Source organism: Anabrus simplex, chromosome 5, assembly GCF_040414725.1.
Source record: "Anabrus simplex isolate iqAnaSimp1 chromosome 5, ASM4041472v1, whole genome shotgun sequence".
Lineage (NCBI taxonomy): Eukaryota > Metazoa > Arthropoda > Insecta > Orthoptera > Tettigoniidae > Anabrus > Anabrus simplex.
In genome coordinates, this window is record NC_090269.1 from 5139479 (window position 1) to 5166601 (window position 27123).

The window sequence follows — 27123 nt, forward strand, 5'->3', positions numbered from 1 at the left end:
ATCTCTTCTCTTCAAATTTAGCCAAATCGATCTCCTCTCACCAATTCGATTCAGTATCTCTTCATTCGTGATTCGATCTATCCATCTCACCTTCAGCATTCTTCTGTAACACCACATTTCAAAAGCTTCTATTCTCTTTCTTTCTGAGCTAGTTATCGTCCATGTTTCACTTCCATACAATGCCACGCTCCACACGAAAGTCTTCAAAAACATCTTTCTAATTCCGATATCAATGTCTGAAGTGAGGAAATTTCTTTTCTTAAGAAAGCTCTTCCTTGCTTGTGCCGGTCTGCATTTTATGTCCTCCTTACTTCTGCCATCGTTAGTTACTTTACTACCCAAGTAACAATATTCATCTACTTCCTTTAAGACTTCGTTTCCTAATTTAATATTTCCTACATCACCTGCCTTCGTTCGACTGCACTCCATTACTTTTGTTTTGGACTTATTTATTTTCATCTTGTACTCCTTACCCAAGACTTCATCCATACCATTCAGCAACTTCTCGAGATCTTCTGCAGTCTCAGATAAAATAACAATATCATCGGCAAATCTCAAGGTTTTGATTTCCTCTCCTTGGACTGTGATTCCCTTTCCAAATTTCTCTTTGATTTCCTTTACTGCCTGTTCTATGTAAACATTGAAAAGGAGAGGGGACAAACTGCAGCCTTGCCTCACTCCTTTCTGGATTGCTGCTTCTTTTTCAAAGCCCTCGATTCTTATCACTGCAGACTGATTTTTATACAGGTTGTATATAATTCTTCGTTCTCGGTATCTGATCCCTATCATCCTCAGAATCATAAATAGCTTGTTCCAATCAACATTATCGAATGCCTTTTCTAGATCTACGAATGCCATGTACGTGGGCTTGTCCTTCTTGATTCGATCCTCTAAGATCAGACGTAAAGTCAGGATTGCTTCACGTGTTCCTACATTTCTCCTGAAGCCAAATTGATCTTCTCCCAACTCAGCTTCAACTTGTTTTTCCATTCTTCTGTAAATAATAAGCGTTAAAATTTTGCAGGCATGAGATACTAAACTAATGGTGCGGTAGTTTTCACACCTGTCAGCACCGGCTTTCTTGGGAATAGGCATCACAACATTCTGCCGAAAATCGGATGGGACTTCTCCTGTCTCATACATCCTGCACACTAAATGAAATAACCTTACCATGCTGGTTTCTCCTAAGGCAGTCAGTAGTTCAGAGGGAATATCATCAATTCCAGGTGCCTTGTTCCTATTTAGGTCACTCACAGCTCTGTCAAACTCTGACCTCAAAACTGGGTCTCCCATTTCATCAGCATCAACAGCCTCTTCATGTTCCAGAACCAAATTATCTACATCGTTACCTTGATACAACTGTTGGATATGCTCCTGCCATCTTTCTGCTTTGTCTTCTTTCCCTAGAAGTGGCTTTCCATCTGAGCTCTTAATATTCATGCACCTAGATTTCCTTTCTCCAAAGGTTTCCTTGATTTTCCTGTATGCAGCATCTACCTTTCCCAAGACCATACAGTCTTCGACATCCTTGCACTTCTCCTTCAGCCATTCTTCCTTAGCTACCTTGCACTTTCTATCCACTTGATTCTTTAATCGCCTGTATTCTTTTCTGCCCTCTTCATTTCTAGCATTCTTGTATTTTCGTCGTTCATCAATCAGGTCTAGTATCTCCTGAGTTATCCACTGATTCTTAGTTGATCTTTTCTTCCTTCCTAACATTTCTTCAGCCGCCCTACTGACTTCATTTTTCATGACTATCCACTCTTCCTCTATTGTGTTTCCTTCAGCCTTTTCATTTAGTCCTTGTGCAACATGTTCCTTGAAACAATCTCTCACACTCTTTTCTTTCAACTTGTCTAGATCCCATCTTTTTGCATTCTTTCCTTTCTTCAATTTCTTCAACTTCAGATGGCATTTCATGACCAACAAGTTGTGGTCAGAGTCCACGTCTGCTCCTGGGAAAGTTTTGCAATCCAACACCTGGTTTCTGAATCTCTGCCTAATCATAATGAATTCTATTTGATACCTTCCAGTGTCTCCAGGTCTCGTCCACGTATACAGCCGTCGTTTGTGGTGTTTGAACCAAGTATTGGCAAGGACTAAATTATGATCAGAGCAGAATTCAACCAGCCGACTTCCTCTTTCGTTCCTTTGTCCCAATCCGAATTCTCCTACTGTACTACCTTCTCTTCCTTGGCCTACCACTGCATTCCAGTCTCCCATCACAATGAGATTCTCGTCACCTTTTACATATTGAATTAAATCTTCTATCTCCTCATATATTTTTTCGATTTCTTCATCATCCGCTGAACTAGTAGGCATATAGACCTGCACTATTGTGGTGGGCATTGGTTTGGTGTCTATCTTGACAACAATAATTCTTTCACTATGCTGGTCGTAGTAGCTTATCCGCTGCCCTATTTTCTTATTCATTATTAAACCAACTCCTGCATTTCCCCTGTTTGATTTCGTGTTGATAATTCGGTAGTCGCCTGACCAAAAATCTTGTTCTTCCTGCCAACGTACTTCACTTATACCAACTACATCTAACTTTAGTCTATCCATCTCCCTTTTCAGATTCTCTAACCTACCACAACGATTCAAACTTCTAACATTCCACGCTCCGACTCGCAGAATGTCAGTATCCTCCTTCCTGATGATCGCCCCCTCTCGTGTAGTCCCCACCCGGAGATCCGAATGGGGGACTAGTTTACAATAATAATAATAACAATAATAATAATAATAATAATAATAATAATAATAATATGTGGCCTGGTGCAGGTATTCAAGCTGACGCTGTACAGGCGATTGGCGCGTCAATGAGGATGGTGTCCTATGTACGATGAATTCTAATGGTGAAGACAACACAAACACCCAGCCCCTGAGCCATCGGAATTTACGAATTACCGGCCGGAAATCGAACCCGGAACTCGTTAGACCAAAGGCCAACACGCTAACGATTTAGGTATGGAGTAGGAAGTTTTGTCAGATTAAATCTTTTATTGGGAAGTGTGTCCGTTTGTACGAGCATCCTTCCTCTGTTGACACTAATCGGCAAAGGAAGGAGTAGGGCCAAGAAGGGCCGTAGAACTCGTAAATCTAATACCGTGGAGGTTGAAAGAGAACAGGCAGGTCAGATTGAAGTATCGAAGAGCCTCACGTTCCCGAGTTGAGAGCACTACAACAGGTTTGAGACACCGCCTCCTCACACACAGGGTGAGAGTACAGCTCAGCCTTACGAGCCGCTGAGGGTCATGACCTCACGTTCAACAAGCTACTGAATATACGCGCAATTGTTTTTACTGATTAGACAATCAGCAGTTGGCCAACCAGAGAACTTTCCCCGAAATGTCCTTGACAGTTCCACTCTCACCATGGTCCTTGGTTTGAACCGGGTCAATGGCAGCAGTAGTTTATGATTCCTCTCATTAGGTTGTAAACAAAGCACTAAGTGAGCTCACGAGGAACGTTCGTGAAATGCCTCACTCATGCTGGTATAATCTGTGTACCTTTCCGTCTACACATTTCAGCTGATGCTTCACTTTTATTTCGGGCAAGATGTGTAATGATTAACTCCATCGAAGATTTCATTTGTCTTTCTGTCGAATTATCACGCCAAATATTGGCTACTCAAATCATTCGGACTGAAGTTAGTATTTGAACACTTTATTGCAATATTCCGCAGTTTCCTTAATTTCACAACGGTTGTGTCTGTTCAGTCCATTCTGTAGTACGATGTCCGGCGGTTAGCGTGCTGGCCTTTGGTCACAGAGGTCCCGCGTTTGATCCCCCTGTAAGTGGGGGCGGTAGAATAACACCCACGGTATCCCCTGCCTGTCGTAAGAGGTGACTAAAGGGGCTCCAGGGACTCAACCTGGGAGAGTGGGATGACGACCACGGGGCCATGAGCCTAATCCTGGCAGTGCTTCCATTTGTCCCATGCTGCTCACTTTGATCTATTCTATCCGACCTTCCTTCGTCAACTTTTTGTTTTCATACCCCGATGGTATTAGATTGCGAGGCCTAGGGAGTCTCATTTTCATGCCCTTCGTGACAGTTGTCCTTCTTTGGCCGATACCTTCATTTTTCGAAGTGTCGGATCCCTTCCATTTTTCTCTCTGATTAGTGTTGTTCCCTATAGGGTGTAGGGTAATTATGGTTTAACTTCCCTTTATTATCACTTATGTTATGCTAGAGGTAAGTGCTGTAAGCCGTAGTGTTAAGCATTGGAAATAATTAAGTTGTGTGTGAAATTGTATATGACGATGCTGGAGTTAAACTAAAAGTATTCTTTGTAATATTTTCTTTCCATGGAATCGCTTGTTGTACTCTCGTTTGTCTGTTGTTAGTTAATTATGTTAACTTTAGTTTATAATTACACTACTGTAAGTGACCATTGCCACCGGGATATTTCCCATTTTCAATGTATTTGTTAATAATATTAATAATAATAACAACAATAACAATAAAAGTCAAAATATGTGGAAGGTACAGAATCAGGATTTAACAACCATCCTCTAATCACTAGATATCGAAAGATCTCCGAAGTAGATAAGGTCAAATACCTAGGCGAAATTTAACAACTAACAGGGTAAATCAGCAAGCAAAGAAAGAAAGAATTACAAAATTACAAAAAGCATACAAAATTGTCTGTAGCAGATACAACAAAAATCTATATTCCAAAACGCAAAATTACGACACTACGACACAGTCGTCAAACCAGAAGCCCTTTATGCATTAGAAATTCTGATAATTGGTGGCAAATCACAAATAAAACACATCGAAAAGCAAGGAGAGGAAAATTCCAAGGAAACTTCAAGGACCTAAATGTGAAAATTTTATTTGGATGACAAGCTAATCACAGGAAATTATCAAGAAACAGAACAAAGTCAAAGACACCATTAGAAAAAGGAGATTGAAATTCTATGGTCACCTGGTCAGGATGGACAATACTGTAGCCTAACAAAGAAAATACTAAATCCCGCAGTATCTCTCAAAAATCACAACGGCTGGCTTACAGAAATAAACAAGGATCTTCAGGAAATTTGTATAAATGAGGAAATCTTGCAAGACAGAAAAAATTCAGAAATCTCAAACAAATACAAATTTGCTAATCAACCTCAAAGACAAGCAACAGGATGGACGGAAGAACGCAAAAAGAAGCACAGCGGAGGGATGAAGAGATTTTGGGAAGTTCACTCGCTCCTTAGTTGGGCATAACAAATGAAGTAATAATAATAATAATAATAATAATAATAATAATAATAATAATATAGGTTCAGACTATTTAAGCTGCTTTCCTGTCAGGTTTCGCATTGCTCTACTACCAGATAGCAAAGAAACCGGAGATATACTGACAGACATTTCGCCGACTTTTAGTTAATTTTCTTTTTAACAACACAAGTGTCAGCAGAGTTCTTTTACATCGTACAACACGGAGTGTCCACCCTTACAGAATGAATCACTTCCTATGCAAAGTTTGAACTTGTGATCTTGGCAACCTACAGGGGGAGATTACTATACATTTTTCCTGGGAAAGTACTAGCCAAGGTGGCTGGTATTCAGCTTTCTCGATATAACATTGAATCATTTACATTCCACTTGCCAGGTAAGATTTAAGTGTTCTAGGACATTGTATAGACTTCCAGGAGAAGGAATTGCTAGGCTTATTCGATATTTTGTTTTTTCTTAAATTTATAATCTAAAAATGCTATTATGTTCTTTTTCCGGGTTGGACCTCTCTATGTACAGGTTGCAATGCATTCCATATGGCCCTCTGCCATAATCCCGCACATCACCCAATCCGCCTGAATCTCCTGGCCGAAGAGAAGGCGTTAAATTGTAGGTGATCCACCTCTCCCTCTTCAAGGACGAGAATGAAACCTTTTAGACGATGATGCATAATGAGAAGATGAGGGAAAGGAATTTCTGGTCTGGCTTACTTGATACGAGACGGGAAATACAAAATACAATGCGGAAGGATACGGAGTAGACCACGTACGCCCTGGCTGGTATTACATATTCAACAATAGAGTGAGGCGCGCTGGTGGGTGTTTCTCAGTTTGTACACGACAGGGACAAATAGCGCAAGATGAATCCTAGAGAAGAATTTCTGAGTGAATTCAGAACGGAAAGTGTGTTGACGACTCTTTGCTCAAGACTGAAGGAAAGAAAAAGAACGTTACTGTGAAAGGAACCACTAACTGAGCGTGCTACTGTACCTGAACGCGCGTTAGTTCCTTGCATGGGCAAATCACCACCTGCATCGAGAACATCTAGGCGCGGTGTGACTGTCGTTTGTTTCTTTCTCGCGGAAGACAAGGCTGCCAACCTGTCTACTTAGGAACTACGGAGAAGACTTTTGCTGTACATTGTCAGGTGCGGCAAAAAGCTAAATTACCTTCCTCCTTGCCGTGTGACAGTATGCGCCGGTGCCGTAGAACAAAGCGTTTCGAAGAGAGATTGGCCTGGATGTGTTCTATTTGTTGTGCGCGGATTGGTAGTTCTCATTATTGCTGGGGATAACGCCATATTCGATCATATGGTGTTTAAAGTGCCTAACAGGTAGGTCATCGGCCCCTAATGGTACGAGATGAACGAAATTAAAATTAAAATTTCGAAAGGTATCACCGACTAGAATTAAAACGAATGGTGATGAGAAAATCATCGTGGGACAAAAACAATCAGTGGATCCAATTCACAATGTCTTAATTACTAGGATGATGCTTATTATCTAAAGTGGTCCAAAAACTAGGTCACCGTCCCCTCACAATGTACTATGCACCAGTAAAACAGAACCATGGTGTCCCTCCTACTGTGGTACTGTATGTCACACACAAGCAACGCAGGCCCATGGTGCTCCTCACCTTCGTGTACTAATCACGGGCGCCGGTATTCGTCACTTGGTGGAACTAATCGTAGACCACGTATATTCATGGGATAGGTCACATAGTGCACGGTGCATCACACATTATGGCAACGCCCACAGGCAACACAATTCCATGGTGTAGTACAAACCGCAGGGTGTTAACTTGCAGGTAACGTAGACAACACAGTGCAATACACATGACGACCTTTTCCACAAGTAACACTCAGATCCATAATGTTCCGCACAGAATGGTACTGCTGCTATATAACTTACACCCTCGCTAGGTGGTACTAGTCGCAAGTAACGTTGACCCATGGTGTTCCGCACGTAAAGGACGAATCACAATAAATCTCATGGTTCTGTTATCTCTTGGTCGCCCCTTTTCGTCGTCTCTTAGGACAGGCAGAGGATACCGTGGGTGTATTCTACGTCAGCCTCCCCCACCCACAGGGGGTGATTATATGTTAACCAACAGCAATGCTAGTAGCTACTCGAGCAATGGAAAACTGCGGGTGCTACATTTATTGAGGTTATGAAAGTAAATGTACTTCTGAGGCCGGGTTGGAATGAACACATCTCTCTTTTAAAAGGATTCCACGGAAGACTTCCATCATTTGTACTTCCTTACAATGATATAAAGCTTGCGTGAACCATATTCAATTCTACACTAGCTTGGCCGGATGAGATTATGGTTTAAACACGTAATGTAATTGCATCAGCAGTGCTTTATTCGGACCTGCAATGTTTAAGTGCGGATAGCTGTGATGATTGAAGATATGATACATGATTGAAATGAAAGAAGAAAGACATACTCACATAGAAGAAGGGGTCGCCCTTGGACTTGAGCTTGACGTCGCCCTGTGTGACGCCGGCGCCGCTGTACGTCTCCCAGGGACTGTTGTCAGCCGCTGGCTTGGTGGGTACCTTGGCGGCCAGGAGCTTCTCGTAGCCCTGCGCGCGGCCCAGAGTGCCGTAGATGAGCGCATTGCGCACGCTGGCTAAGTCCTCGTACGGCATCTCGGAGAAGCCGCTGCTGCTGGTCGCTGAAGACGAGCCGGTACCACTCAACGCTCGACTCATCTTTGACACGTGTCTACTACTGCTCAGGGTGAGACTCAGTTTTCGGAGAGCCTCCTCAGGACTCAGCTTGTCTGGGGGCTCTTTGAGCGCGGCGTGCGACGAGGTGTCGATCTCGCTGACCGAGTGGTCCTTGGAGTCATCGCTACAGAGCAGCAAGGCGTCGTCCACGAGCGAGTCCTGCTGCTGCGTGGTGGTGAGGGTAGGCACCTGGTCCGGCCGGGGCCACACGGGCTTGGGGATGCAGTAGTCCACCTGAAACAGTCAAACCCATGTCAATGGTGCCAAGTTAAAGCAAAATGAGACATTTGTATGACTATATAATGTTAGGTTATTCCTCTCCACTGAATAGCCATCGACTGAAGCAGATCCTTCACATCGGCTCAATGGGCGATTTGGGGAGGAAATCTGAGCAGCTACAGCAAGACTAGTCTGACTTCGCAGTTCTTCGCGGAAGCTTGTGTGCTCTGGATGTTTTTGTTCTAGTCTCATTCCTTTGAACATCGGTCTGAAATGTGGTTTCTGGAAATCACGTACTCTTGATGCTCTCTCAACGTTCACGCTACACTCTGCCAAGAGTCACACTTTAAACGCAAGAAGGCTCACGATGATCCCATGCGTTGTCATAATGGGAAGGTTCAATTCATACACCACTTATCTGCATTTAGAGCAGTTACCCAGTTGTTTACCAAGTCTTAAGTAATTTCAAACAATTTGGAAATTTTTGCAAATTATTCCGAACCCTAACTCCTCTTCATATAAAAGAATATTTGCCCAATTTCGTGCTCTTGAATTCCAACTTTGTCCTCATTTTGTGATCTTTCCTACTAATAAACCACCACACAAACTTATTCGTGAACTAATGTGATTCCACGTCATCTTTGCACTGGCAGCTCGGAACATACCGCTTAGTCGAGCAGCTTGTCTCCTTTCTCCCAAGTCTTCCCAGCGCAAACTTTTCATCTATTTCATAACGCTACTCTTTTGTAGGAACTCAGTACACCGAGCTGTTGGTTTTCTGATTTCTTTTCCAGTTTTCGAATCAAGTAATCCTCGTGAGGGTTTCATACACTGGAACTACTCCAATTGGAGTTTTTACCAGAGACGTATATGCCCTCTCCTTTACATCATTGCCACAGCCCCTCTACCTGAAGAGATCTATAAACTTTGTCTGCCTCAAACCTCGTTTACTAGCACAAGCGAGGCTGTAATGTACCTACTCTAAAGCTGATTAGCTAGTAAGTGATTATTTCATGGCGCAGAGTAACTAACGTTACTTGGCCGTGATGTATATATGAAATAATACTCCATTCGTCACCGGAGAACTACCAATACATGCAGATCCATGAAGAGGACGAAATAAGTCTCAAGCAACCAGCTGAGCACCCGCGTGTAACATTCCCTTCAGTCCTTTCAGAAGGTTTCAATGTCGCTATACAGTCTCCCTTTCAGCTTTCATTTCAGCACAGGAAAAAGGAAGGAATCGCATGGGCACACACTCACAAATATGGAGGATTTAGAATAGCTGTCACTTTACGTTCAAATAAATATTTCAGAACAAAGTAGCATGTGATCGTGCACAACGATGTCCGCTCCGTGCCGGGGAAGTGACTATTGGCACTGCCACACAGAGCAGGAAACGCTCATATGTTGTGGGTGAAGTCCTGTCCAACACAGGATAGTCTCCTGCCTCAGAGAAAATGGTTTATTAGTGCACGAGGAAGTTTCCGCTAGCACCACGTGTATCATTTACACCTGGTAGCAAGCCCAACAGTACGCTCTGAGCCCCACATCGGTGAGCCCGAGGTCACCACCTGGACACGTCTGTGCATGCATTCGTGGTCGGCACTTGGGGGAGGGCATGATTTCCTCCTCCACCACCACTATTTATTGTATTTAGTTCCGTTTCTGTTTGTATCCCCTGCCTGTCGTAAGAGGATACGGAGAATGGAATTCCGTTCACTGGTGTCAGACTCCTCGCCTTCATTCCTATCGACCTCCCTTGGTCAACTGTTCTATTCCGACCCCTACGATAGAGATGGTAGTGACGTCTAGAGTGTCTCATTTTCACGCCCTTCGTGGCCCTTGTCTTCCTTTGTCCAATATCTTCATTTCTCGAAGTGTCGGACCCCTTCCATTTTTTTATCTTTGTTATATAGAGGATGATTGCCGAGTTGATTACTGTTTTAAGAGGAAGTACATCACCACATTTATACCGGAGATGACATAATAACGTATGTCTGATTCAGTTTAGTTTTTACCTGTTTGTTTTTATTACAGCATAACGGATTGAAGGACTTCCATGAAACTTCGTATGTAAATGTAAGATAAGAGTGAGTGGGATTAACTATAAGTTGTTCAAAAAATGTCAGCGGGAGTGAAGGGGTTTTAGAGGCGGACTAAAACGTAAAACGCGATGCATCTCTCGTAAGACTGATTTTACTGGAAAATTGGTCAGGACGAAATTGATTAGGAATAGTACTCACATACTCTTTTGTCCTAACTTTTTTCCGATGCATTGATAGTTAGGGTGTCAAAGTTTATCCCAGAGCCGAAAACAAGCCACTGACAAGGAGAGGCCTCAGAATCTCGGCACACGCTAAGCCCCAGTTTCTTCAACGAATGTTAGGTAACTGTTAACAGGCTGTTAAAGAGATTTAACACATAATTTAACAAAATTGTCGTCTCATCAAGAATTGTTAACAAACGAATTGTTAATACTTGTGTTAAATAAACATAGCAGCAGCCTTGTGTTAAATCTCTTTACCAGCTGTTAAAATGTCAAATTGGTAGCATGTAGAAAACTTAAGTTTGAAGAACTTTAATGCTGTATGGAGACCATTTACAAACTGAAAAAGGCAAAGGACGACCCATACTAAGGAACACAAACTTTTTAGAGTTGTCAGAAGAATGTTTTCTATTGCCAAAGCCATATTGAACAAGGAAGTAGAGGAAATTGAAAATAGGTTAAAGTTTCTCAACAGACAAACGTGTGAGTATCCCTAGTTCAGCAGTTACTTACAGTTCTTAGATATTATGCTTCAGAGTCCTTTCATGTAATTGTGCAAGACTATGTACGTGAGTGCAAGACAAGGGTGTGTAGAATTCTGCAAAGAATTCCTGCTGCCATTGCAGCATTAACAAGGCATTACATTATGTTCGCCACAGTTTGACAATGCGCGAAAGCCAAGACATTTGAATTATCATACTTTCCCGGTGATGTAGAAGGATTAGATTGCACTCATAAAAATAAGTATTAGATGCTGTGATATATCAGTCCGTTCCGTCATGTTTTAAAGCACACTCGCATACTTTCAAATGATATCGTAAACAGAATTTGTCTCACATTCACCATAATAACGCTTTTATTGCTTCTTACTTGACATGTTTACGTCTCAGCGGTCCCCGCTAACCATAACCTATAATAATATCAATCTTGTGTGACAATAGTATTGCAACATACCACTAGGAGCGCTTTAGGTAAAGAAACAAAAGGTGCTCACTACCAAACGCGTTCAGAAATCTCAAGAAAACATCTTAATTTGTCTTTAAAATTTGTTCCAAAACAACTGTTAGAAATGTGTTCGTGAAACAGGGTACTTTTAATTTAAGTTTTAAATTAATAACAATTGTTAGTTAACATTTCTTAAGTAAAATTTAAGAGTTGAAGAAACCAGGCCTAAGTAAAGTAAATCGTATCCTCCATCCGAGGTGGTGCAGGTTTTTTCAGGCACACCCCCCACTGCGTGTACAATTTTAACCTCATACCAGCCCTCTTGCTGATCTTAAAATTTTGGCAGTACCGGAAATTGAACCCCGGCCCCTGAGAACTGCTAATTGTCACGCTACGCTACGGAGGCGCACCACAGGGTAAGTCCATGGCGAGTAGAACGGCCCCTTGTGGGTGTAGGCGCACTGACTAGCCAGCAACTCTCATTCCACGCTAGAGTGGAGAGAAGTGAAGTCACATCAAGTTTTAAGGAGAAATGTTTATACATTTTAAAGATTTGAGTCTCTTTCGAGGAACTGTTAATTAACTTGTTTATAATTCTGTTACCATGTTTTCTTTTTCAGGTAGGAAAAAGTGTCTCGGCTAAGCTCACCTTGCCCTCTGGTATCGGGGTGAGCGACGCGGCTGCTCGACGCGGACTCACGGCGACCAGGATGCTCTTGACGAAGCCGACGTTCTGCTCTAGCACCGTTAGCGCGTCTTCTCGCAGCAAGGTCGACTTGGGCTCCTCCGAGCTACACTCGGACGAGTTGCCGTACCCCGAGCTGGCCGACTTGCCCGGGGACTCCGGCTTGGGGGCCTTCCTTCTCTCCTGATCCTCCTCATCGAAGATCGGGTTCACCCTGCAATATGGCATGAAACACTAAAATAACAGGACATTTCACTCATCACAATGTATCGAATAAACAGACTTTGTTAAATATCTGGTGTAAGTCGAACTACGCTCTGTGCGGAATGAGTCCAAATGTACAATATATCTATCACGTGTTATTTCTCATTGAAAATCAAACGCCACTGGTTTAGCTGTTTGTGTTAAGATAAAAATGTTAAACTGACTAATCTCAAGAATTTCATTTGTGATTTGAATTAAATTAAAAATAAATTCAAACAGTTCCCTTGCCAGACGTATATAAGTTTTGTAAGTTTGTTTCCAGTAAAATGACTGATTAGCAGAGCTAGGATTTAATAATAATGTTACTTGCTTTATATCCCACTAACCGCTTTTACGATTTTCGGAGCCGCCGAGGTGCCGGAATTTAGTGCTGCAGGAGTTCTTTTACGTGTCAGTAAAGCTACCGACACGATGCTGACGTATTTGAGTAACTTCAGACACCACAGGACAGACAGGATCGAACCTGCGAAGTTTGGGTCAGAAGCCAGCGCCTCAACCGTCTGAGCCACACAGCCCGGCGAGCTAGGACTTAAATAGACTAAATATGTAAACAATACTGTATATGGGCTAAAATATGGGCTCCACATATGCCACGCAATAATTGGAAAGTCACCAAAAAAAGTTATAACCTTCTTACATAGATAATTGGGATTTTATTTTGAGCTGTTAGAACATTTATTTTGTTGATCGGGACTCAATTTTCATGAGAATTACGTACAGTATGTGCGAAGCAGTGCGTTTCAAATGTGAAACTCTATATTTTTCTGAGGGAACATTGTAAACCTTGCAACATCTTCAGGAGATATCAGACCTGGTTGCACACTTGATTCACCAATTAAAGTTGCACACATGTTTTACATATTACTATATGGTGGATTCTTGGCTGGAACTATGTTTTCTGGCAAGCATTACAAAAATTAGTGTACCATCTGTTGATAGTCCTTCGTACAGAAAATCACTTTCATACAATCGTAATTTTACAGTCGAGAACTTACAATCATTGTATAATACACTGAATGGGCAGGTGTACACTGAAGATGGTCATACGCTATTGAGGTTCGTCTGTTCAAACCTGAAGAAACTTGTGGGAAAAGCGGATCGGGTTTGGTACATCTTCCTGGTCTGGATTGCTCGTGGCATTCGATAATATTCAGTTACTGTAATGCACGTGGACAAAAAGCTGACTTATTTGTGAAAGTGGGAATAGTTCGTGAAGTACAGGTTGCTGTGCTAAGTGCCTGGACCAAACCTCCTGTCAAGTATAAGGAAACCTGTCTTTTTTTAACTGATAAGAACAAAAATGAGGCCCAGCAATAAACCCGCCCCCCCCCCCAAAAAAAAAAAACAACCACGAAAAACAAGAAACTTGTCTTCGACATTCTATACATATTAAAGAACTCTTGCTTTGAAATACAGATGGTAATAAAATACATTTTACGTGATTATATGACATAACAAAACTAATTTATGCCAAGATACGCAAGTTTTATAAAATATGTACTATGTGGACAAATATGGAAAATCAAATGTGTCGTAAGCCGCTCTTAAGTATGGTATACAAATTCGTAAACATATAACTAAATGTTACATTCAAATAATTTAAAAAGAAAGGGAGGTACAATGGAATGTCCATATCTCGAATCACCTCGAGATATTAATTTTAATTTCGAGATATATAGAAAAGCGTTTTTGAGAATGTATAGCACATAACTGAATCATACGTATCTACGAGCTTCTACTGAATACAGTATTTTAACAGTACTTGAAAATACACACACACACACACACACACACACACACACACACACACACACACACACACACACACTATTTTACGGCATCACTTTAATATTATAACCCTTATCATAGTAACTTTTAAAAAAAGTAGTGAAACAAAAACATACCTCGGTTAACACCTTTGGAAAAATCCGTAAGTGTCTTCCGTTGTTACTGTTAACTTTTCCTCCCTTCACGTTGAAACTTCTCGTCAATAGCACGCAGCCAAGATTCGTAAATGGAGCTTGTCATTTGTGACTTGGGGAATGTTTTTGTACGTGACCTGTAATTATTCGTGGAATTCGCTGATGAGAGGTTTTAGTTTTCGCTCCCCAACATCACTGCTCCTCACAAGCCACAAGTTAATGTTGCACAAATTAGAGTAGTTTTTGCTTCAAGGGAGGAAATGTTTGGTTCGAGAAATTTCTGTAACCGCATTTCGAGTAACAGAAATAAATACATGTGAAGAACAGGCCAAACAGCCGGGAAATTGAAGTTACTCCGAGTAATGAAGGTTCGAATGTATAGCAAATGTAATGTTCACTCGAAGTATCACTAGCATATTAATCAACGCATTTACATCGTATGTTTATCTCTCTCGTTAAGGAAACAAAGAAATAAACAAAAGAAACAGACAGATTGTCGGAAGCTTATGGAGTGGAATAACGCCGACAAAAATGAAGCAGATCTACCTATATAACATGTTCTGACAGATTCATCACCGCCGAGCCAAAACTACTGGACATAAATGAAATTTTGAGGATACATTGCTATTACAAAATAGACACCCACCATGGAAGGGTTTCAAAAACTTCCGCCTCTAAGGGGAAGAAACGGGGGTAAAGTGTTCGTTACTGTGAAACAGTTCCACTCACTGATCGCTCCTCACACCCTAGAAACAGAAATATGCATTACTCTGAAACAGTTTCACGTACGAGGTTGAAATTTCACACGACGGTCCTCCTGTATGTCTCAGATTTTAAATAAAAGGTGGTCTTAAAACCCCATTTTAGGGCAAGGTTAGAAATAATTACAAAATAAGTTTTTGTTATTCGTTCACTTCAGAGTAATTTATTGCAAATAAAAAAGGAATTTTGAAAATAATTGAGAGAGTTTAGTATTTACAGCACGGGTTGTTTTCGACCCCAGCATTGAATCTGACGTTTATCGAGATAACTACGTGTTAAATATCCCTTCCAAACAACTGGGACATATCTTCTTCGATATTCAAAAGGAACAATAAAAGTGATATTTTAGAATTTGATTCAAGCTGGACTTAATTTCGGAACTCTGTCTTCCAGTAACCCCAAAACAGGTTTTGTACAGCACTTTTCAAAGCCTGCATGCTTGGGACCATTTCTTGAAAATAATTTGTCCATTCCGGAATGTCCCTTTTGTATTACTGAGCGATGTCCAGGGGCCCGCCTGTCACCCGGCAGCCTCGGGTTCGATTCCCGGCTGCGTCAGGGGTTTTTAATTGTAAATGATTAATATCCCTGGCCTAGCCTGTCCTCACATTCAACATTTTACACTTCAGCCCATTTCCAAATATACGCAGGTTCACAACATATGGTGCAAAGTAGAGGCGGAAGATCTTAGGTCGACACCTGAACAAATAGAATTTTAAAAAAAGTACAGCGATCATTAATGTGGCAAATCGGCATTACACGAGAGAAATAAAATCCAAGCACTATGGGTCGTATATGACCTAAAATGGGGTTTTGACCGGGAGGGAGAGGCCTAAATGCGTACACATTCATATCGCTGAAACAGACTGACATATCAAATAGAAATTTCACATTATCTGGAATAGATTTTAAATAAGAAGTGGTCTTAGAACGATACAACACTAACTTGACTTGGAGCTTGGTGTAAGGCTCGATTACAAAAGCTTCCATTTCTCTGAAATCGCTTGACATACGAGGTTAGAATTTGACATGAAGGTGGCTCCTATACGTTTTAGATTTTAAATAATAACAGGTCTTAAAAATACACCCCCAAGCGATTTTGCTTGGAGGTGTAGATGTATGACGAAATTAGTCATCCCTCCAAACAGTTTGACTATGAATTTGTAACATTGCAAGAACTTCAAGTGTCATAGGTGTCGCACATGATACAGGGTCTGCCAGGAAAATGTATACACTCTTCACGGAACAAAAACTTTTGTGTGTTTATTTTTACATTTAAATTTTGATTGCACATGTAGTACTGTCTTTAGTTAAACATACGATATAGTTACATAAAATGTTCACTGTTGGCTGCCAGACACACAGCAGTACGACGAGCGGTCGCTGCAACTACGTCCGTCAATGTCTGAATGCGGATCTCTGCACATGCCGCTGCAATCTCCTGGCGAAGGGCCTCCAGCGTGCGTGGCTTACGTCGATAGAGTTGATTGTTCAAGTTCCCCACAATTAAAAGTCCATAGGGGGTAAGATCTGGCGACCGTGGGGGAACTCACTGGGCCCTCGTCGTCCAATCCAATGTGCCGGCAGATTGGCATCCAGGAAAGCTCGTACTGCTACATGGTACTGTGGTAGCACCCTGTCCTGTTGTTAGAAGACTTCATCGGCTCCATAAAGCGCACGTACAGCTGGTAAAATTAATATGCGTAACTGTTCCCCAAGTGCACTGCTCCAGTGGCAGTACCATCAAAGAAAAAGGGTCCTAGTAAGCCCCTCGACTACAGTCCACACCAGACATTAAACCCTGGTAGATCGACCGCCTTGTCCACATGGACATGCGGATTTTCCGGAGCCCAGTGGACAGTTATGTCGATTCACTATTCCATTAAGTTTAAACTGGGCTTCATCAGACCACACTAACTTCGTCAGGATTGTTCATCTTGGGTTACCATTTGCTGATACCATTCGCAAAATTGCATTCGACGATCGGCATCGTCCTCATTTGACGCATGCATTAATCGTGGGATGTAAACTTTCCACTTAGCTGTTTTCAAACTTCGTCGTACACTTGTACTGCTAATCCCCACATTGCGCAGCGGACTTCTGTGGAGAATTAGCAAAACTTTCCAACACGTGAGCAGGACTGGTAGCTGCGCGTTCTTCCCGGTCTTCCTTTGTGAATATCACAAATTGTCTCATACTTCCCAGTAATGCGTTTAATTGTTAGGCGTGTTGGGGTTCTCTTTCAAACTCTCTCCTCCACTGACGTTGCACTTCAACGGCATTATCAAACCACTTCAGAATGTACTTTCGTTGCTCGAATGTCAAGCGTGCTCCAGCCATTTTGTTTTCTCACTATCGTCATGCAAGTACCGACATCTGTTGAGCGAAAGACCACACTACAAACAATGATATCGTCTAACAAAGAGTGTATACATTTTTCTGGCGGACTCTGTATACGTGAAATGTTTTGAATTTATAAGGATTGGGACCATGAAGTTGTAGGAAGTTCTAAAACTAATCCTTCACAACAGCCAAGATACTCGACCGAATTTCCGATTTCACTTCTCTATTGCCAAAGAAATGCATTTGTAAAACTCAGTTTATCTGAAATAAACACAGTACGCGACTGGAGGAATTTTTTGAGTCCATTCGAGACGAACAAACATTTTTACATATTAGATTATGTATTCGATGATATCGCACTTTTGGCAAAAACTAAATTACAGAGGGCAGTGATGGAATGGGGGTGCGCACTCCAAGACAGAGGGATGGAAGTTAATGTTAGTAAAAGTAAAGTTATGCCCCTTGCTAGGAAAGAACAAAAGACCTTAACATTGAGTGGCAAAATTAGATTTTAGAACAGGTTTAGCAGTTTGAATATTTAGGCAGCATCATAACAGCATATGAGAAAGTGGATTATGAAATAAATCACAGAATCTATAAAGCTAACAATCGATATTATAATAATAATAATACCAGGAAAGAGATAAATGACCAGGAAAACAAAAATGAGGATATACAAATCAGTATATCTTCCAGTGTTGACGTACGGATCTGAAAGCTGGACACTGCAGAGTAATTTACAGAGCAGGCTCACTGCCACAGACATGAAGTATTTGCTTAAAACAGTTGGAAGGACAAGGAGGAATATGGTTAGAACTACTAGGATAAGGGAGGCGTGTCTTAACCAAGAACCACTGATCAGTTTAGTTGAAAAGGAACTTGGATGGTTGGGGCACCTGGTGAGGATGGAGGAGGGAAGGAAGCCTAAACAAAAATTCCAAGCAAGACCAGAGGGAAAAAGAGGGAGGGGACGACCGAGGCTGGAGTGGGACCTGGCACGAAAGAGAGGGAAGACTCCAGCAGAACTGAGACCGGACTTCATATGGGAAGTAGCTGCAAGGGCATAAAGGGAAAAGAGAAAGAAGACACTTTAGTGATGTTGCACTCTTGATTCATACAAGGGTTGTGTTCTCGCAGCAGCAGAGCTCACGAACTGTCAGTTTAGAAGTAAAGCTGTGCGGAACATAGATATCATAGTTGCAATTGTTATGAAGGCCAACTTGCTATACATTTCCGTGTGATGCTCGAACGGAATGAAAAACCTGAGAGAAGCAGTTCAAGTTGTGAGTGTACGCACCTGCTGACTGCGTATATCTCTAGCGGACGCTCTACCTTGATGGTAGCGAGGGGGTCGTCTGTCACAATGTCGTGAGGGGGGCTCTTGGGACGCGAGCCGGCCAACCACTTGAGCATCCTCTCTGCTGAGGGGGCTACCGCATCCCGGCGTCACAGAGCGCGGGACTGAAACAAAGACAACTTATTAGCACGCTGTGTTTACTTATCCTATGGTATTTACAATTCAGGGTGTAACTGAGCTAGGCCGACTGACATTCATCAGCGCCGAGCCAAATTTACTGGACCGAAATAAATGAAATTTTGGGGATACACTTATATTAGGGTGTAGGTGCGCACTAAGGCAAAATTTTCGTATATTTCGTCGCTAAGGAAGTGAAAGAGGGGGATGAATTGTTTAAATGAGCATATCTATACCTCCGAAACTTAAGGTTACAGACATACAATTTTTTTTACAATCTCCTTTAACAATAAAGAAACGCAGTTTTTGATTTCGGAAAATTCCCCTAAGAGGGGATGAAAAAAGGTGAAAAAGGGGTTAAATATCTTATATAGTATGAGGACATTTACATTTCAAAAAATAAGATTTGTCAGACATAAAAATTGGTATTTGGGATCTCCTATAAAAATTAAGAAACACGTATTTTTTTGTTTCCGGAAAATCGACTCAAGGCGGGAGGGGGTGGGTAAATAAGTAAAGGAGTTTAATTCTGTTTGAGAATATTTATATCTCAAAAACTGAAGATGTCACAAACGTGGAAATAGATATTTGGAATCTATTTTAGAAATAAAGGAACATGTTGAGATGCTTTCGACTTGAAGACTGTTTCTCATACGTACAGCTTTATGTCGCATCGTCACCTTAGCCCCAAAAGGCAATACCACAAACAGTTTCTGGGGTAAATGAAACTCAATTTCCAATTTTGCATACTTTAGGAATGTTTAGATAATGTCTTACCGAGCTCGATAGCTGCAGTCGCTTAAGTGCGGCCAGTATCCAGTATTCGGGAGATAGTAGGTTCGAACCCCACTGTCGGCAGCCCTGAAAATGGTTTTCCGTGGTTTATCATTTTCACGCCAGGCAAATGCTGGGGCTGTACCTTAATTAAGGCCACGGCCGCTTCCTTCCCATTCCTAGCCTTTCCTGTCCCATCGTCGCCATAAGACCTATCTGTGTCGGTGCGACGTAAAGCAACTAGCAAAAAAAAAAAAAAAAAAAAAAAAGATAATGTCTTAGTACAGTAGCGAGGAAAGATTACTTTTAACAAATTACGAAATCCACGCGAGCGAAGCCGCGGGTAACTGCTAGTATGTTATATGGACATGGGTCCAGAAACGCTCTATGTCCATGTTAGAACTCATTTTCTAGAACTCTACACAGAACATTAATCATGAGAAAGACACAGGAACAGAACGCACCAGCATAATATTCCTTACATCAAATGTACAAAATGTCCCCCGTCAGCGTTGATCCTTGCATACGCAATATGCAGGGATACATCAGCGTATTCGGGATTCAAAGTGAACATGTTACAGGCGAACATCCAGTCACTCCCATATCGTCGAGTTTTATGATGCGAGCTGTTGTCTGCTCATTGGAGAATAGAGGATGCGCCACTTGCAGAGCGAAGTGTGCGGTTTAGTCTGCGCCATATGCTTCCTGGTGATTGGGTCTCTAGAAGACGTTGAGTAGGATTACTTACTTGTCAGGTTTCCACATTTGATTCATTTGGAATTTCAGTGGATTACACAATATTGAATAAACTGGCAGGTACCTAGAGTTCACGCCCTCTTTTGAGCTGAGGCGATCTAGCTGGTGGTGTATTTTGTTTTAAAAGGAAGTGTCACTAGGTAACAATCCTTATTGTGCCTGTTATCTTCATGGTCTCGCTAAGTTGACACGTTTCTACCGTGGCGAACAGTAGCCGGTAACATTTTACTAACAGCATTCTGATGTGCTTGGCTATTCCTCGGCTTGGTTGCTAGTATTTGGATCATATTCTTCCTCGCCTAAGTGTTCCCATCAGTAAATCTCAAGTGTTACTCGTAAAAAATTTGGGGTGAGGGTTGTGTTTCAATCTATTGCCACAAATTTTAACACGTAACTTATCATCCTGGTGGTCACCGAGATACAAAGCAGCACCCCCTGTTTCTAGAGCATCCACAGCCTAAAACAGACACGAGTTTGTTCAGGTCCTGTGCCAGAAAGTTTTCTCCATATTCAACATAGTTTGTTTCGATTGCTGTGGCAGAATATTTGGGAGATAGTTTCTGGAACAATAATGGACCTAAAACAGATCCTTGTGACAATCTGTTCTTGTCTTGCTCAGATCACAGACACTGAAATATAGTTTTCTCGGAATGGTGAGGTAACACCGCAGTGAGAATTTTACAGGATAGGCCTAATACTCGTTTCAGGTTTAGCCGTGTAAGGCGAGAGGCAGAAACTTAATATCAATAAAACTACATGTGTTTTAGTCCCTTCTGGGAGCCTGGTATAATATCTGTTTAGCTTCAGTAAGTAGACTAGGAACGAAGATAAATAAACGCGAACTGCATGAACAAGCTGCAGATGACATTGTAATACTTGCTGACAACTTTGAAAGACCTACAATTTACATTGCGAACAAGGAGTGATCTCAACATGTAGGGAAAAGTGACAATCAGCAAACAAAGTGAACAACGCTGTCACCCTAAACGGATACACCACCGAAATTATATCACAATGCAAGTACTTGGGGTACACGAACACAGGAATTTGATCCAGGTGTAGAAATCAAAACCGGAATAGACAAATGCAAGAAGCATGTTTCTGTGCGACCATGACTTCCGGTTCAAAATGTCTTTTCTTGTGAACTGTTTGTTTTTGTGGAACCATTTCATTTTCCCTGTGGATGGGACCGATAGAATAGCACCCACAATATCCCCTGCCTTTCGTAAGATGGGACCGAAAGGAACCCTGGAGGCTCTGAACTTGATCATTGGGCCCTTAGCCGAGTCTTGGCATTACTTCCACTTGTGCCAGGCTCCTCACTTTCACCTGCCCTATCCGACCTCACTTTGTCAACTTTTTCTTTTCCGACCCCGACAGTATTATGTATCGAGGCGTAGGGAGTTACTTTTACGCCGATCGTGGCCCTTGTCTTTCGTTGGCTGATGCCTTCAGTTTTCAATGTGTCAGACCCCTTCCATTTTTTTTTTTATCTCTCTATGAATAGTGTGAAAAGTATGGTTGCTCAGTTGTACTTCCTCTTGAAATAATCACCACCAAAATCTTGCGTTTCTCAGAGACCATTCGTTGCTGGGAGTATGTCGTAAGGATTTTTTGCTATAGTGAACGACTGTTACGTGCAGTAGGCACTTACGAGTTCCACCAGGCAGATCCCTGATGGATCCCCCTTGTAGACACTGACGAGTTTGAAACCCTTTCGAATGTCATCATGGAGAACTTTTAAGAAACGTCAGTCATTCCCAGCCGGGTTATTCTAATTTAGAGGTACACGAGGAAGTTCTGAGCTGACAGAAGGAAAGGTTTTGCTGTTGTAATTTATCCAAGAGTTGAGAAGCTTACTTCGAAAAAGGTACCAAATTAAAAAAAAAAAAGAAATGAATAAAGAAGATGACTGAAAACATGATAGTTGGAAGCTCCATAATATGAAAGAAAAATAAATCATCAAAACTGCTGAAATCCATATCAAACATGGCGTTAAAAATCACGTTTGATATATAAAAGTACCAACTGGCACAGGTTGACCAATGAGCACGCGACCAGCAGCAACAGAAGACATTGTTGTGTTCGACGAGTTCATTTAACTAATCTGTGCCTTCACTGAAAATAATTTAATTTTGATCACTGTATATTTAAATACAGTTACGGAGCAAATGGTCACGCGGTTTGCATTCGCGATTGTGGGTTCGAACCCCACTGAGCCCTGAATATGGTTTTTCGTGGTTTCGCATTTTTACACGAGGTTGTTCTTTGAGGCCACGGTCGCTTCCTCTCCACTCCTAGACCTTTCCTAGGCCATCCCCGCCATAAGACCCATCTGTGTCGATGCGACGTAAAGCTTATTGTAAAGAAACAGAAAATGCTTCAATTCACTGGCGCCAGGTGGCCATGGATCCTAACATTCTCTCTTTGGCGCTTTTTTTCCGAGCTGTGTATAATCTCCCCCTTTATATATTTAATTCCGGGTTTGGTGTCGCTGAACTATTGCACAGCGCATGTAAACCCTTGACCCTCCATAAGATTGAATGAGGTTAGGTAACGGCGAGGATCTTGGTAAGTATGCTATTTTGCTTTTCGTCGCACCGACACAGATAGGTCTTTGGCGACGATGGGATAGGAAAGGTCTAGGAATGGGAAGGAAGCAGCCGTAGGCTTAAGGTTCAGCCCCAACATTTGTCTGGGAAACTACGGAAAACCATCTTCAGGGCTGTCGACAGTATGGTTCGAACCCACTATCTCCCGATTACTGGATACTGGCCGCACTTAAGCGAGCTCGGTCTTTGGTAAGTATGGGCGATTTCTGTTTCAATATTTATGTTATTACCATTTCCGTGTGTTGACAGTCTCCGAGGCATGTGGCACAATAAGGACGTCTTGTTAATCAAGGGTTGTTCCTTGTATCGACGTTTTTTAGATACACAGTGTTTAAGCAGTGATGCGATAATCGAATAAAAAATAATCGCTTATTCGATTCTTTCATTTCCCATTTGATTACTTTTCATTCGAATGAATGAATGAGGCTAATAGCGAATTTTTCCATTCGTATATTTCTTCGATTTTTCATTCGGAATGAATAAGAATTGAATAGTGAATGCTTTCGAAATACTCTACTGAAAAGTAATGCAATTAAGACGGCCAATTCACTCATTTAGTTTCAACATTTGGAGATACGTTTGCAAAAATGCGTATTTCTGTTTTTCACCCGAGTTCATTTATTCGCTTATTTCAATCGAACTGGATTGAAGCCACTAATATACTGTATATTTAACAAAGCCGAGCTTTCCGCCAAATTACATTGGCCTTCATAAGGGCATTTGAAGGTTTGTCTCCGACAGTGAGCGAAGAAATTCTTGGAAGGAACGTAGAAGTCATGACAGTACTATTCAACACCCCCCCCCCCCCCACTAACTGGACCCCAGGACCGTTGCGCTGTGCCATGGTGGTGTCATGCATGTATTTCTGCAGTACAGGTCTACATGCATTTGGTAACTTGGAGCAGTCTTCCCTGTTGATGTTATTTGGGCGCAGCTCTATCTCTATGGCTTTCCTTACAAGTCGAGCATAGAAGTCTTTCTGATGACGTTCGCCTGGTCAGAGGATTTCATGGGCTGTACTGTAGAAATGTTCGGCTATGGCAGACTGGCTTATATCATTTTCCGCGGACGATGAAAGAGCGACGACATTGATTAACACATTCACATTCATTCACATTCGAACACATTCGCACGAACACACATTCCCAGCCAAGCGCTCAGAGCGAGCACACCGCAAGAGAGCCAAGGACCAAGCGAGCCAGCACCCTGTACTAGCGAACTCGCAGCCGCCAAACCTCTCGCCAAGCTCCCGCACTGACTGCCAGCCAATCAGAGAGCAGCACCACGACTGCCAGCCAATACCAGCCACCAGCCTGCCAAATCTTGTGCGGGCCCACGAGCAATTTGTCTAGTACTCAGTGTGGTCATTAGTTCGTGCCCTGTCTTGGCGTAATCCAATTTAAAACTATACCTGACACGACTGGTGCCCACTGAGTACGCCAAGTAAGACGCCGGTCCTCGAATAGAGTTTGACCGTTTCCAGTGCTTTACCGCACCCCTGACAACCAAGCCACAGTACCTAACCCGCGCCGGGATAATTCTGGTGGATTGAGTAGCCAGAACCCCGGCCCTTCCCGTTTCCATCATGAGCTCCGATTCCTTTGATTACAGTAACTGGTCCTGGAAGTCACCCACACCCATCCCCGATGAAGAAGAAGAAGAATACGAAACCCCCTTCCATTATGTCCGTTTCGACTCACCTTTCCCTACATCAGAGAAATGTGACGTCCTCATCATCCCTCTACAGACATCCGGCCCTATCCCACTTACCAGAAAAACCGTTATTCAGTCCATCAGACCCATCCTGGAAAATCTCATCGCCGTTGCAGAGGAAACCCACAACAGCCTACTCCTAATCACCCCGATCAAGAACAAATTCACACCAGCCATTATTGAAGTCATCCAGCAAGCAGGACTCCCAAAACCTATCCTGATCAACCCCCTCCACCTCACCTCAGACCCCACCTACAAGCCTCCACCATACCCAGAAACACAAGACACCAGCACACTTACAGATCCAATACCAACTGTACACACTGATTCCAAACCATCACCACCCGTCCCACCACCTACCCAATCCACAGACACCGTCCCACCACCTACCCAATCCACAGACACCCAGACCAACCCACCGCCAACACTCACCGACACTCAAACGCAAACAAAGAGCAGGCGTAAAAAACCTGCTCACCCTACACCACCCCAGCACAGAACCCAGACTATCACGCACAACCCTCATCACACAGTGCTTTAATTGCCTGGAACTAAACCACGTAGCCAGTTCCTGCTCTAAAGCTACCCGCTGCAATAGGTGTGGCGGTTCTCACCGCCACACAGATTGTAAGGTGCCAAAGACCCAGGCGAGGTGTGCCAACTGCCAAGGTAGTCATGCCGCCTCATTCCCTGGGTGCCCGTTCATCAAGAGCGCAATTAAGGCACACTACAGACAATCCAGACACCTACAGACACGCACACAACCACCACCACTGCTCAGCTTACCTATCCACCCGCCCACGCAACCGAACCCAGGACCTCCGACTCCCTACCACAATACACAAACCCCAGACACAGCCACACTAATACAGCTCCTCCTACTCAACCTACTGTCTACCCAACCCAGACCACCACCAATACCAACGCCGCAAAACCATCCCACCCCCCAATAACCGCCCCCAACAAGCAACCGCCCCCACCAAGCCCAGAGTAAGAATCCCGAAATGATCTCACTTCCTTAAAAAACTATCTCAGCACATCCTCCACCAGCTAACGAACAACCTCAAAAGCACTGGAAACATCACCGACGCCGAGGCGGGTATTCATTAATAGCTGCAACCACAAATGCTGTACTTTTCTAAATTCAATGTATCAAACACAACAGATACACAGGAATATAAATATATTCCTGAGGACAATCCAGCGGCAAGGCCCGGTCAACCAAGCAACACCGGGCGTGGTCAGGGTTTGGATGGGTGACCATCCAAATTTTACCCTTGCCGCTGGCTCAAAGACAAAAATTTAGTCATTTTACTAACATCCAGCCATGGCACGCACAGAATAAGGTTGAATTTTTCCATAATACCACTCAACAGCACCCACTTTACAGTAAAATTTCCACCATTTTATTATTATTATTATTATTATTATTATTATTATCAACCAAATATAATTTATTCTTTTTATACTTATTTTCTACAACAGGCCAGGTGAGGAGCGCGGCATAGCGCACCGGTACTGGCACCGCAACCGGCACCCCCTAGGGGTGTCCAAACTGAACATATGGATGAAAGAGCGACATTCTTTATCGACCTGATGTGTTCCTTGACCCTGGTGATAACAAGCCTTTTTGTCATGCCAATATATGACTTCATTCACACCCGGTGTTTCAAGATGTGGTTTTTCTTTGAATGGTCGAGCTCCCAGTCTGCGGTGAAATCTGGACGCGCTCTATTCTGCCATGTAAGGAAGGAATACTTTTTTCTGTAGTCGTGGTTTGTACTTTTCCTGTTAGGATCCTTGATCTTCCTATAGCCGTTCTTCTTTGTGGATGTTGTCAGTTCTCGTAATGCATTCGAGCGATTATCAATCTGCAACGTTACTCACCTTAGTAAATAACGTTCGAAGGAGAGCTGCTTTTTGGCAGGAGTAATGTTGTGAGTATTTATGAAGGTATCTTTCAGAATGTGTAGTTTTCTTGTACATTGTTGTCTTAAGAGAAGTGTAGTTGATCAACCATCCTATCTTTAACACCAATCAAAGTATAAAGGAGTCCACACTTCCATAGCCGTTAGTGCCAGAGGAACCAGTCCGAAATGTTTAGTGGATAATTTTAAAACTGTACAAGACCAATCTTAATTTAATATCAGACATGTTGAACGGTTCAAAACCAGTTATACCGCCATTACCGAGGAAGTAGTACCATGAAAATTAACGCTGAAATGCATGCTTACAAAGTCTGTCATTTATGATCATTGGCAAAAGAAAGGTGAATCAAATTCCATCCCCTCCCCCTGTCAAAGTATTTAAGAGTTATCTCCTCCGTCCACTTTATTTTTGAAAAAAAAAAAAAAACAAACTGAAGCACGACGAAGACTTTTAACTACACTTGAGGGACGTGTTTACATGGGACAGATAT

General features: G+C 42.4%; 1 protein-coding gene across 4 annotated transcripts in view; it reads right to left on the reverse strand.

The window, feature by feature from the left end:
* LOC136873656 (uncharacterized) overlaps positions 1 to 27123 on the reverse strand; it is a 482836-nt gene that overhangs the window by 35530 nt on the left and 420183 nt on the right. For all 4 annotated transcript variants that reach the window (XM_067146729.2, XM_067146728.2, XM_067146731.2 and 1 more), the window contains 3 exons: positions 18673 to 18836; positions 12049 to 12298; positions 7685 to 8200 (listed from right to left, as the gene is read on the reverse strand). In XM_067146729.2, the coding sequence (XP_067002830.2) occupies positions 7685 to 8200; positions 12049 to 12298; positions 18673 to 18788 (882 nt within the window). In that variant the 5' untranslated portion in view covers positions 18789 to 18836. The remainder of the gene's footprint in view (positions 1 to 7684; positions 8201 to 12048; positions 12299 to 18672; positions 18837 to 27123) is intronic.